Source organism: Hyperolius riggenbachi, chromosome 2 (genome assembly GCF_040937935.1).
Source record: "Hyperolius riggenbachi isolate aHypRig1 chromosome 2, aHypRig1.pri, whole genome shotgun sequence".
Lineage (NCBI taxonomy): Eukaryota > Metazoa > Chordata > Amphibia > Anura > Hyperoliidae > Hyperolius > Hyperolius riggenbachi.
Window position 1 is genome coordinate 351604263 of NC_090647.1, and position 14289 is coordinate 351618551.

The 14289-nt window shown below is 44.8% G+C and overlaps 1 protein-coding gene across 8 annotated transcripts in view; it reads left to right on the forward strand.

The window, feature by feature from the left end:
- RBBP5 (RB binding protein 5, histone lysine methyltransferase complex subunit) overlaps window positions 1–14289 on the forward strand; it is a 157367-nt gene that overhangs the window by 40189 nt on the left and 102889 nt on the right. For all 8 annotated transcript variants that reach the window (XR_011026365.1, XR_011026366.1, XM_068269589.1 and 5 more), the window contains exon 2: window positions 6650–6675. Coding sequence is in view for 5 of the 8 variants with exons in the window: in XM_068269586.1 (XP_068125687.1) it covers window positions 6650–6675 (26 nt within the window). In the remaining 3 variants the exon portion in view is untranslated. The remainder of the gene's footprint in view (window positions 1–6649; window positions 6676–14289) is intronic.

Below are 14289 nucleotides of genomic sequence, written 5' to 3' on the forward strand. Positions count from 1 at the left end.
CGTAGACTGTGGATTAGGGTATGCAACTGGGCTTCATCCCTAATAAATGCCCCGATTCCACGCAAACCTCTCCATGTTTTATTGGGATGCCCCTATCCGCACCTATCTTCCGCTCAAAACGCCCTCATTAATCATATCTTCACTGTAACCAAAATTAAAATAGCGGCTGCCTGGAATTCCCAATCTTTATCATTTGAGGCTATCAAACACAGGCTTGGCCATATATTATTTTTTGAGAAACTAAGGGCACAAATGAATGATAGTATGAAAAAGTTTCACAAAATTTGGGACCCTCTTATAACTTACTTACTGAACCCAGAACAAGTAGTTATGGCGCATAATCACTGAACCCCACAAGGGCCTCTCTCACGGTTACGGATGCGAAACAAACTCGATGGAACATCATGGACACCCCTCGTCTCTGGAACTTCTAGTCTTTTTCTTCTCTTTCCTTCCTGCTCTATATTCCTACTTATATATGCTATTTACTTCTCCTCTACTTGGGACTATACCCTTCCTCCTCTATTACCTGAGTTTAGTGATAAAGTATTTATGCTGATTTACAGATACAGGAGATCTTAGGATATAGACTCCTCGATAGCGATTAAGCTATACTACACATTATCCCCTTTCTCTTTCCACCCTTTGGTTCTACCCTTTTATAATAGGTACCTAATTAAGCGTTAATACCGCCTTCTATGTACAATGGGCCAGCCTGACCTCACTGGAGGTCAGGTTTCAAATCTAAAGGTACCAAACCACCCACTGTAGGACGATCTTCATCCGGCCCGGTCAGGGTTAAGGATGGATGATAGACGCCCTACTTAATAGCTCTCTTCTGTGTACTGCTTGTTATGTCCTTTCACTACGGTTGTGGGCAAGCTCTCGCAGTAACACTACTAGACCCGATGTTCCGCCTCTGTGATTTTTCTCAATGCCCCCTCCCCCCCCAAAGGGTTTGAAGGTGAAATGATGATGTATAATCCTCTCTGTTTCTATCTACACATTTGATTCAAGTTGTGCTCTGTATTTCCTAGTTCTACTGTTACGATATCCAAGGTTCATAGACCCCAAGGCTGTATTACTGTTTGTTACTCTTTGCAAAAAACTTTTAATAAAAAAAGATTGAAATAAAAAAAAAAAAAAAATCACACTAAAAACAAGCAACTGGTATTGCTTAAAAGGAAATAAATATGGCAGCCCCTATATCCCGCTTGTTACAGTAGTCCTTTAAAGGCGTTCTCTTGCCTTTTTAAAAAACAAAAACTGCCACTTACCTGGGGGCTTCTATCGGCCACCTGCAGCTGGAATGTCCCACGCCGTCATCTTCCGATGCGCCGTTCCCCGCCACTGGCACCAAAGTAATTATTCGTCTAACTAGACGAATAGAAGTGCGGCTGCGCGGCCGTACAGGAAAACGTTGTACTGCGCAGTAAGCTCCCGCTGACGCGCACAGGAGCGAGCCTGCGTGTGGCCATGGCCGTGCAGCCACACTTCTACTCGTCTAGTTAGATGAATAATTACACCAGTGCTCTGTTCTTTATATACATCGGTATGTCATGTGCTGACAACAAAATCACACCAAAGTTATCAATGGAAGTCAAATTTATCAACCCATGCAGGTCTGGATTTGGAGTCATACTCAAAATTAAAGTGCTAAAAAATACTACAGGCTGGTCCAACTTTGATGTAATGTCCTTAAAATAAGACAAAATGAGGCTCAGTAGTGTGTGTGCGTGCCCTCCCCATGCCTGTATGACCTCCCTACAACGCCTGGACATGCTCCTGATGAGGTTGTTGATGGTCTACTGAAGGATCTCCTTTCAAACCTGGACTAAAGCATTCGCCAACTCCTGGACAGTCTGTGGTGCAACTTGGCATTGGTGGATGGAGGGAGACATGATATCCCAAATATGCTCAATTTGGATTCAGGTCTGGGGGACGGGCGGGCCAGTCCATGGCATCAATGCCTTTGTCTTACAGTAAATTCTGACACTCTCCAGCTACATGAGGTCTAGTATTATCTTGCATTATGAGGAACCCAGGGCCAACCGCATCAGCATATGGTCTCACAAGGGGTCTGAGGATCTCATCCTCGGTACCTAATGGCAGTCAGGCTACCTCTGGTGAGCACATGGAGGGCTGTGCGACCTCCCAAAGAAACGCCACCCCATACCATTACTGACTCGCTGCCAAACCGGTTATGCTGGAGGATGCTGCAGGCAGCAGAACTTTCTCCATGGCATCTCTGTCACGTCCGTCACATGTGCTCAGTGTGCACTTGCTTTCATCTGTGAAGAGCACAGAGCACCAGCGGCGAATTTACCAATCTTGGTGTTCGTTGGCAAATGCCAAACGTCCTGCATGGTGTTGGGCTGTAAGCATAACCCCCACCTGTGGGCATTGGGCCCTCAAACCCCCTAATGGAGTCTTTCTGACCATTTGAGCAGACAATTTTAAACCTTTAGCAAGAAGGGAAGAAATACTGTATTTAGAAAATCATAAAATTCCTTACTTTAATTGCTCAATTATCAAAAGATAAAATGTACACACATATATAAAAAGACCAGATACAATTAGCATATGGGGTTTTAGCATGTGGCAAACAACCTCAAAGCATCAATAATAATCAATTCCACTAGATTAACTGGCCAGTTATCTTGTTGTAGTATGCGCATAAGAGGAGAGAAAAGAGGCCTGTTCACGCCAAAGTTATCTTAATGAAGTAGATAGAGTTCAGATGTAAATTTGTTATTCCCTGTGGGAGTGGTAATGTTGATTAATAAGTCCATCCATATGTCATCATAACATGTAGGCCAAGAACCACCAATGTAAACAGATTTATATAGAGTTCTCTTTAAGTAGAGCTCCAGGACAGTAAAGATCCGCCAGGATGAAATCCTTATGCAGAGTTGTCCATGTTGGATGAAATAACAAGTTGCATGGGTGCTTGTGTCACTCAGACTTGTGTCATAGATAGAAATTCATTTCAAGGAAACATCAACAGCCTAGGTATAATCATGGTCAACATGTATAGTCCGCCAGGTTAGCAACCTTATGCAGTGTGATCCCAAGATCCTAGCTGTATTTCCCTGTAAAGTTATATGCAGTGAAAAGAGTCCACCTCCATGCAGATTGTGGCAGGTTGGCACATGATGGATTATCTATTGACAAAACAGTCTCTTTTCCTTAGAGATATAACTCCATATCCACATTGACTTGTATAGGCAAAAAAGTTGTTTAAATGATACTAAATAAAGGAAGAATAAAGGAAGTCTTTTTCATGTATGTGGATGTTAGATCTCTGGAAATCCAATTATGACTGAGGATGTAATTAAATCTAGGCCCCCCCCCCCCCCCCCCCCCCCCGTCTACACAGGCTTACAGCCTTGAGGCGAATATTTCATTATAAAAACCAGGGGACAGCTACCTCAAATCAGTCCCCTCCTGACGGTAACGGCAGCTGGTCTCCTGGCCCAAGCTAGTGGACTCCTGGTCTAACCAGAATTGTCGGTCCACAAAAGTCCAAGGTTCTTCTATCTGGATTCCTGTATTTTGGTAAGCAAATTGCTTGGTGTGTATCTTTTGTAACCTCTTATTTTTGTAACTGTTATCTTTGTAACTTTTTTTATTTTGTTTTTTGTAATCTTTTGTATATATTCTGTTCTGCATTGTTCCACGTTTTTTATGGAATAGTAAATCGTTATTTAATAAGCTTGACTTCTGCTGTGCTAAACTAACAGTCATAGCCTAGAAGAGATTGAAGTGCAACTGTGTATAAATCCATGCCTATTTGTATGCTTGAGCAACACTACCATATGAAATTGTAATTGCATTGTGTGTGGGGGCGTTTGTCATACAATGGCCTAAAGCGCGCAGCTGACCCAGCGTACGAAAAACGCCAGCGCGAGTAGCGACAGCAGAGTGGCTAACGGTATCGTTCGGAACGACTGTTAGTGGTTTTTTGCTTCACTACAGTGTAAGATTGCAACTGTGTGTGTGTGTGTGTGTGTGTGTGTGTGTGTGTGTGTGTGTGTGTGTGTGTGTGTGTGTGTGTGTGTGTGTGTGTGTGCGTGGCGTTCCCATATTCGGCCTAAGCGCAAAGCTGACCCGAATATGAAAACGCGGAGTGCGCGCTGAGGACTCGACAGCAGAGTGGAAGTGTCTAGCGAACCGCTAGTGGTGGCAGTGAGAGGTGTTCTGAGGGGTCCCAGCCTTGTTTTAGCTTGACTAAGGCTGCTTCCCTTCTCGATCTGGTCAAACCCGCAGTCGGGAACCGTATACGCAGGCGTGCCGCGGGCCGGTTCCTGACAACAGTGATTGTCAATCAGTGTTGCTACCTAAGTGGACAGTTTGATTTCACAGAAGTGTAGTTGACTTGAGTTACATTGTGTTGTCTGAGTGTTCCCTTTATTTTTTTGAACAGTGTATATTTTTCTATGCCTCTCTACACATTACTTTGGGAAATGTATTACTTTGAAGTGTGTGTTTCAATTTCTAAAGTTACTCCACCTCTTCTCTACCCCTAAAGTAAAAATAGATCTGAGGGGAGGCACAAATTCCACATCTTTTTTTGGTACCCTAAAATCTTTTTTCAGTGATCTCAACAAAGTATGGTAAATCCTCTATTTGGGTTCACTCTAAGCTTTCCCTTAATGCCCCAGATTCTTCAACCCCTCCCCCCCCCCAATTAATTGTTACATTTCACAATAAAAACCATAGAAAAGGTAATTAAGAACAAAGTCACAAGGGATGTGATATTATAATACTCAGAGCGGAATTAAGAGGCATTGATTTGACTTCCACTGGTAGCATTCATACGAAGATCAGTCTGGTGGCACAATACCCTATATAGATACAGGTTTTAATAAAATAAAAGGAAACCATCATGAAAACTGTGCTGTCTTATTTCTGTGACTACAATGCATACACTACATTACATTTAAAGGAGACCACAACTGAAATGTGACATAATGAGATAGACATGTTTATGTACAGTGCCTAGCACACAAATAACTATGCTGTGTTCCTTTTTTTTCTTTCTCTCTCTGAAAGAGTTAAATATCAGGTATGCAAGTGGCTGACTCAGTCCTGACACAGACAGGAAGTCACTACAGTGTGACCCTCACTGATAAGAAATTCCTCTTTTTATCTCTTTCTTGCTCGCAGAAGCCATTTTCTGCTAGGAAAGTATTTTATAGGTGGAATTTCTTATCAAGGAGGGTCACACTGTAGTCACTTCCTGTCTGAGTCAGGACTGACTCAGCCACTTACATACCTGATATTTAACTCCTTCAGGCACAGAAAGAAAAAAAGGAACACAGAATAGGTATTTGTGTGCTAGGCACTGTACATACACGTCTATCTCAACATGTCACATGTCAGTTGTGGTATCCTTTAACTGAGACTGGTAAATTTGACCCCGCCTTAGGCCGTAATGTGAATTACAACTATAGCGGCACTCGCTGAGTAATTTGGGCTCCGTCAATAGTCAGAGCACAAATTAGGAGAAAATTGGTGTAATTTGGGAACATCAATAGCTGACACCTGAATTAAGTACAGGGCTAAAAAAAAAATAGGTTGGCAGTAGGGGGATAGTTAAAGGGACTCTGAGCACCTCTCATGGGTATGCCTTTAAGCCAGATGACTTCCAACAAAGTCGTGCTGACCCCTCTGGAGGAGCCTCTTGCAATGGCTATGCGTGTCAATTCCTCTTCCTGCTTCATTCAGTGATGCACTTCTCTAACAGAGAAGACAGGGTTGACCCGGAAGTTTTAACATAGCCAAGATGGCAACCGCGATTTTTAAATTGAAATCTAACGAAAACTGTAAAAACGATGTAGAATGACGATTCAGGCATCAAATGAAAGAGGAGAGCACAAGCTACAGAAAGGTATGCATCTTTAAAGGGAACCTTAACTGAACGGGGGGTAAAGAGTTTTACTTACCTGGGGCTATTACCAGCCTCCTGCAGCAGTCCTGTGCCCTCGGCGCCGCTCTGGAATCCTCTGGTCCCCCGCTGTCACTTAGTTTCGTTTTTGACGACTCACCAGTCGCCGGCCGCCATGCGTATTATAGGACGCATTCACCAATGCAATTAGCGCTATTGCGGACCGCAACGCGTGCAAAAATACGCGTTGCCGCATTCCGCACGCGTAGATATGTGGCAACGTGTATTTTTGTATGCGTTGCGGTCCGCAATAGCGCTAATTGCATTGGTGAATGCGTCCAATAATACGCATGGCGGCCGGCGACTGGTGAGTCGTCAAAAACGAAACTAAGTGACAGCAGGGGACCAGAGGATTCCAGAGCGGCGCCGAGGGCACAGGACTGCTGCAGGGGGCTGGTAATAGCCCCAGGTAAGTAAAACTCTTTACCCCCCGTTCAGTTAAGGTTCCCTTTAAATACTTTGCAGTACTGGTCGGAGTCTTAAAGGCATACCCACGAGAGGTGCTCGGAGTCCCTTAAAAAAAAAAAAAAAAAAAAATTAGCTGGAGCAGGTGAGCTATCTTTTTGCTTCATCTTGCATTCACATTTCTCTGAACAGGTTTTAGAAAAATGCCCTTTACCATGTACACACTGTGAAGACACCTGCATTCCAATACTAGGACTCCTATAATGTGTAATCCGTTGTATTTCTTTTTTCTAGAATCTTTTGGACAGAATTACCCAGAGGTGAGTGTGTATTTTCTGCTGTGCAACCTTTTGTCATTTATCAGTGTAGTGTTTTCTATAAAATAATTATTAAAAGTGTACCTGTGCAGGCGCAAGTAGAATACAACAAAAAAAGGGTGCTGCTAAGTGGGGAAAAAAGGTTGTGATAGTGAAAGCTACAGAACAACAGATTTTGTGAGGCAAGAGATGGGAGTGTGGCCTCTGACTGGATTGAATTACCGTAATCCATATTGGGTCTCTTGTTCAATACGTAAGAATGCCCTTTAACATTTTACTTCTATATTGTGGCCCATATGCAATTAATGTCCCCCTAGAAGATAATTTTTCATTTTGTATTTAAAATATTTATCAAAATTATTTTGAGTATTTTCTTGTTTGCTGGTAGTTTAAAAGACATTGTATTGACAATAGACATGGGAAGATATCGCCTAGGAGAAAACTCAAGAGAAAACGTTAATTGCATATGGACCTATATCTCAGAACCCTGGGACTTATGTTAAAGCCCATTTTCAGATACAGATCTAAAAATACCATCTAATAGCTTAGTAATTAGAGCACTCAGATACTACCTCTTGTATGTAAAATGAGGCTTCAGCAGCTGAAAGATAATGGCCTCAATTCACTAAGCTTATCTCCTGTCTTTAATAACGTTTCTAGAGTTATCACCATGGTGATGAGGCATGTAGTTTTCAGGAAACATTTTGCCTCAGGCAAACCTAAAGTTAACTCTTCTGTCTTTAAGTTAACTCTTCAATCCTTAAAACAACAGAATTCTAAACTTAAAGACAGGGGGCCATATGCAATTCACTTTTTCACCTGACTTTTCTCCCAGGAGATAATTTTTCATCTTCGATTAAAATAACTTTTCAGTACTTTTCAACTAACAAAGTACCAAAAAGTAGAAGAAAAGTTACTATCAAAATTATTTTGAGTATTTTCTTGTTTTTCTGGTGGCTTAAAAGGCATTTTATTGACAAGTTTAAAAATATCACCTAGAAGAAAACTCAGGTGAAAAAGTGAATTGCATATGGCCCAGGCTGTTAATGAACTGCGTGTGAAAATAACTACAGAGGAGGTAACTTTACAGAGGAGGTAACTTTACAGAGGAGGTAACTTAAGGAATGAAGAGATAAGATAACCCTCTCACTGTGCCCTGGCAAGTTTACTCTTGCCTTACTATCTCCAGCATGATCTTAGTGAATTGAGGCCAATTGTCTTGAAAATGTAATCACATAATCGGGAGCTTCTGGGTTGAAAGAGTCTATTTCTGGCTCTGTGATTGGTGCTGCTGTTGCTGCTTGGATTGCATTGCCCTGCTGTTCAGACTGCAAGTGGGCAGGCACAGACTGAAACTGAGAAACTTGCAGCTTACAGCAATGACAGTATGTGGTGCAGGAAGCGTTCAGTGTCAGCGCTCCTTACTAAGTCATTTAAAAGCAACTTGTTTCAAATCAACTAATCAAGGAGCTACACAGTCTGAGAGCTGGAACTCACTAGAGCGATTTCCTTAACCACTTGAGGACCACAGTCTTTTCGCCCCTTAAAGGACTTACGAGGCGAAAATCAGAAAAAATGTTAGTTACCTTATTGTAATATCACACCTCAGGGCAGACGATCAGTGCCTCCCCTGTCAGTTTCAGGCGTTCTGTTACCTAAATCCAGGATACATTACAGGCCCCGACCCTCTGCAGGGTCGCCTGAACTGATGAGCTAAGAATTGCCGCTTTAAACAGCAATGTGAGAGTTACTCGTGGCCGCCACATAGCGGCTCCCTCCCCCGCTGTGAGCCGCTGCTAGGAGGGAGCCGCTGCTATAGTAGGCAACCCTGTCCCTGCCGGTATCATCCAGTCACACGCCGCCGCCTCCCTTCCCCAACCCGCCGAGCAGCCAGCACATCTATTCTACCCCCTTTTGCGGAGGAATTGCACGCTGACATGCTGTCACTGAAGAGCCGCTGGCTCATGAGCAGAGAGTCACTGAGCCGGCTGGTGAGCCGGCTCACGTACGAGCGGTGTGCGGATAACAAAGAACCGCTGGTGAATCAGAATATTCTGATTCACCAGCGGTTCTTTGTTATCCGCACACCGCTCGTACGTGAGCCGGCTCACCAGCCGGCTCAGTGACTCTCTGCTCATGAGCCAGCGGCTCTTCAGTGACAGCATGTCAGCGTGCAATTCCTCCGCAAAAGGGGGTAGAATAGATGTGCTGGCTGCTCGGCGGGTTGGGGAAGGGAGGCGGCGGCGTGTGACTGGATGATACCGGCAGGGACAGGGTTGCCTACTATAGCAGCGGCTCCCTCCTAGCAGCGGCTCACAGCGGGGGAGGGAGCCGCTATGTGGCGGCCACGAGTAACTCTCACATTGCTGTTTAAAGCGGCAATTCTTAGCTCATCAGTTCAGGCGACCCTGCAGAGGGTCAGGGCCTGTAATGTATCCTGGATTTAGGTAACAGAACGCCTGAAACTGACAGGGGAGGCACTGATCGTCTGCCCTGAGGTGTGATATTACAATAAGGTAACTAACATTTTTTCTGATTTTCGCCTCGTAAGTCCTTTAAGCACCCAGAGCCTTTTTTTCCATTCAGACCACTGCAGCTTTCACGGTTTATTGCTCGGTCATACAACCTACCACCTAAATGAATTTTACCTCCTTTTCTTGTCACTAATACAGCTTTCTTTTGCTGCTATTTGATTGCTGCTGCGAGTTTTAGTTTTTATTATATTCATCAAAAAAGACATGAACTTTGTCAAAAAAATGACTTTTTTAACTTTCTGTGCTGACATTTTTCAATTAAAGTAAAATTTCCTATACATTTGAGCACGAAAGTTATTCTGCTACATGTCTTTGATAAAAAAAAAAAACATTCAGTGTATATTTATTGAATTGGGTAAAACTTATAGCGTTTACAAACTATGGTGCCAAAAGTCAATTTTGCCATTTTGAAGAATCTCTGACTTTTCTGACCACCTGTCATGTTTCAAGAGGTGCTAAAATTCCAGGATAGTATAAATACCCCCCAAATGACCCCATTTTGGAAAGAAGACATCCCAAAGTATTCACTGAGAGGCATGGTGAGTTCATAGAAGATTTTATTTTTTGTCACAAGTTAGCGGAAAATGACACTTTGTGACCAAAAAAAAAAAAAAGTTTCCATTTCTTCCAACTTGCGACAAAAAAAAGGAAATCTGCCACGGACTCGCTATGCTCCTCTCTGAATACCTTGAAGTGTCTACTTTCCAAAATGGGGTCATTTGTGGGGTGTGTTCACTGTCCTGGCATTTTGGGGGGTGCCTAATTGTAAGCACCCCTGTAAAGCCTAAAGATGCTCATTGGACTTTGGGCCCCTTAGCGCAGTTAGGCTGCAAAAAAGTGCCACACATGTGGTATTGCCGTACTCAGGAGAAGTAGTATAATGTGTTTTGGGGTGTATTTTTACACATACCTATACTGGGTGGGAGAAATATCTCCGTAAATGACAATTTTTTTTTATTTTTTATTTTTTTTACACACAATTGTCTATTTACAGAGATTTTTCTTCCACTCAGCATGGGTATGTGTAAAAATACACAATAAAATCTCCAAAAAACTGCGCTGATATCTATATGGGTGTAATTTCTTTCGGTGGTGCGCTGCTTTACACAATAGCAATCAATAAAGTCTTAAACAATGGCTGCGCACAAGAACATCAACAACTGTATTCCACGCAGGAAGTCTGGACAGGGGGAAGCTTCCGGTTTTCGGAATGCAGGCATTGGATGAAGGGCTTCACTTCCGGGTTAGAGAGGCAGGGGCCATTTTAGCAAAGGGTATTTAAGACAGACAGGTGCAGGCCGCGCTAGCTTCTGAGGAGTCGCCTAGAGCGACGAAACCGGTCAAGTACACGCGGCCTTATCACCATCCAGGGGGAGAACGTGGACGCAGAGGGGAAGGCGTTAGAAACAGCGCTCTACAGCCAACCCGGTGGCCAACGTTTGGGGTAGAGCCCATAAAAACTCTATGCGAACATACCCTGGATGTGTTTGTAAGTGTGCAATCTTTTTATTAATAAATATTTTTATGCAATTTTACGCTATGGGAGCTCTGGTATATGTCTTTTGAGGTGAAAGAACCAGCAATTGATACAGAAAGGGGAGAGGAGGTGACATCCATTTCAACGGCAGGGGGCGGCCAGATGACCCCATAAGCGCTGTAGACCCATCTAATCGAGGGTCTCTTATAACGGTGAGTGGCCACTGCTTGGGGTGTGGTGGTGGTGTCTCACTGAAGCGGAGAATTCTGACGTGACCCTGAATAGGAAGAGTGACGGATACCACTTGGAGTGTGGAATACAGCTGTTGATGTTCTTGTGCGCAGCCATTGTTTGAGACTTTATGTGTAAAAATACACCCCAAAACACATTATACTACTTCTCCTGAGTACGGCGATACCACGTGTGTCACTTTTTTGCACCCTAACTGCGCTAAGGGGCCCAAAGTCCAATGAGTACCTTTAGGATTTCACAGGTCATTTTGCGACATTTGGTTTCAAGACTACTCCTCACGGTTTAGGGCCCCTAAAATGCCAGGGCAGTATAGGAACCCCACAAATGACCCCATTTTAGAAAGAAGACACCCCAAGGTATTCCGTTAGGAGTATGGTGAGTTCATAGAAGATTTTTTTTTTTTTGTCACAAGTTAGCGGAAATTGATTTTAATTGTTTTTTTTTCACAAAGTGTCATTTTCCGCTAATTTGTGACAAAAAATAAAATCTTCTATGAACTCACCATACACCGAACAGAATACCTTGGGGTGTCTTCTTTCTAAAATGGGGTCATTTTTGGGGTTCCTATACTGCCCTGGCCTTTTAGGGGCCCTAAACCGTGAGGAGTAGTCTTGAAACCAAATGTCGCAAAATTACCTGTGTAATCCTAAAGGTACTCATTGGACTTTGGGCCCCTTAGCGCACTTAGGGTGCAAAAAAATGCCACACGTGGTACCGCCGTACTCAGGAGAAGTAGTATAATGTGTTTTGTGGTGTATTTTTACACATACAGATGCTGGGTGGGAGAAATATCTCTGTAAATGACAATTTGTTTTTTTTGTTTTTGTTTTTTTTACACACAATTGTCAATTTACAGAGAGATTTCTCCCACCCAGCATGGGTATGTGTAAAAATACACCACAAAACACATTATACTACTTCTCCTGAGTACGGCGATACCACATGTGTGACACTTTTTTGCAGCCTAGGTGCGCTAAGGGGCCCAACGTCCTATTCACAGGTCATTTTGAGGCATTTGTTCTCTAGACTACTCCTCAAGGTTTAGGGCCCCTCAAATGCCAGGGCAGTATAGGAACCCCACAAGTGACCCCATTTTAGAAAGACACCCCAAGGTATTCTGTTCGGTGTATGAGTTCATAGAAGATTTTATTTTTTGTCACAAGTTAGTGAAAAATGACACTTTGTGAAAAAAACAATAAAAATCAATTTCCGCTAACTTTTGACAAAAAAAAAAATCTTTTATAAACTCGTCATACACCTAACAGAATACCTTGGGGTGTCTTTTTTCTAAAATGGGGTCACTTGTGGGGTTCCTATACTGCCCTGGCATTTTACGGGCCCAAAACCGTGAGTAGTCTGGAAACCAAATGTCTCAAAATGACTGTTCAGGGGTATAAGCATCTGCAAATTTTGACGACATGTGGTCTATGAGTGGGGAAATTTTGTGGAACCGGTCATAAGCAGGGTGGCCTCTTAGATGACAGGTTGTATTGGGCCTGATCTGATGGATAGGAGTGCTAGGGGGGTGACAGGAGGTGATTGATGGGCATCTCAGGGGGTGGTTAGAGGGGAAAATGGATGCAATCAATGCACTGGGGAGGTGATCAGAAGGGGGTCTGAGGGGGATCTGAGGGTTTGGCTGAGTGATCAGGAGCCCACACGGGGCAAATTAGGGCCTGATCTGATGGGTAGGTGTGCTAGGGGGTGACAGGTGATGACAGGAGGTGATTGATGGGTGTCTCAAGGTGTGAATAGAGGGGGGGAAATAGATGCAAGCAATGCACTGGTGAGGTGATCAGGGCTGGGGTCTGAGGGTGTGGGCGGGTGATTGGGTGCCCTAGGGGTAGATTAGGGTCTAATCTGATGGGTAACAGTGACAGGTGGTGATAGGGGGTGATTGATAGGTGATTGATGGGTAATTAGTGGATGTTTAGGGTAGAGAACAGATGTAAACACTGCACTTGGGAGGTGATCTGACGTCGGATCTGCGGGCTATCTATTGGTGTGGGTGGGTGATCAGATTGCCCGCAAGGGGCAGGTTAGGGGCTGATTGATGGGTGGCAGTGACAGGGGGTGATTGATGGGTGATTGACAGGTGATCAGTGGGTTATTACAGGGAAGAACAGATGTAAATAATGCACTGGCCAATTGATAAGGGGGGGGGGGTCTGAGGGCAATCTGAGCGTGTGGGTGAGTGATTGGGTGCCCGCAAGGGGCAGATTATGGTCTAATCTTATGGGTAACAGTGACAGGTGGTGATAGGGGGTGATTGATGGGTGATTGATGGGTAATTAGTGGGTGTTTAGAGGAGAGAACAGATGTAAACACTGCACTTGGAAGGTGATCTGATGTCTGATCTGTGGGCGATCTATTGGTGTGGGTGGGTGATCAGATGAGGGCTGATTGATGGGTGGCAGTGACGGGGGGTGATTGATGGGTGGCAGTGACGGGGGGTGATTGATGGGTGGCAGTGACGGGGGGTGATTGATGGGTGGCAGTGACGGGGGGTGATTTATGGGTGGCAGTGACAGGGGGTGATTGATAGGTGATTGACAGATGATCAGTGGGTTATTACAGGGAAGAACAGATGTAAATAATGCACTGGTGAATTGATAAGGGGGGGGGGTCTAAGGGGAATCTGAGCGTGTGGGCGGGTGATTGGGTGCCCGCAAGGGGCAGATTAGGGTCTAATCTGATGGGTAACAGTGACAGGTGGTGATTGATGGGTGATTGACAGGTGACCAGTGGGTTATTCCAGGGGGGGATAAAGGCATACAGTACCGGGGGGGGGGGGGGGTCTGGGGAGAATCTGAGGGGTGTGGGGGGGGGGTGATCAGAAGGGAGCAGGGGGCAGTTTAGGGTTAAAAAAAATAGCGTTGACAGGGAGTGATTGATGGGTGATTAGGGGGGTGACTGGGTGCAGACAGTGGTCTGGGGGGTGGGCAGGGGGGGGGGGTCTGAGGGGTGCTGTGGGCGATCAGGGGGCAGGTGGGGGGGAAATCAGTGTGCTTGGGTGCGACATAGGGTGGCTGCAGCCTGCCCTGGTGGTCCCTCGGACACTGGGACCACCAGGGCAGGAAGCAGCCTGTATAATAGGCTTTGTATACATTACAAAGCCTATTATACGTAATCCATGCGGCGATCCGGGTGCTAGTAACCCGCCGGCGCTTCCGAACGGCCGGCGGGTTACAGCGCGAGGTGGGCGGAGCCAGTCGCCGGCGGCTGATCGCGTCACGAATGACGCGATCGCCGCATAACCACGCCCGCCGCCGATGGGCGTATTGTGGTCGTTTGGGCCCAGCCCTTGCCGCCGCCCATCGGCTTAAGGCGGTTGGCAAGTGGTTAAACGCTCGA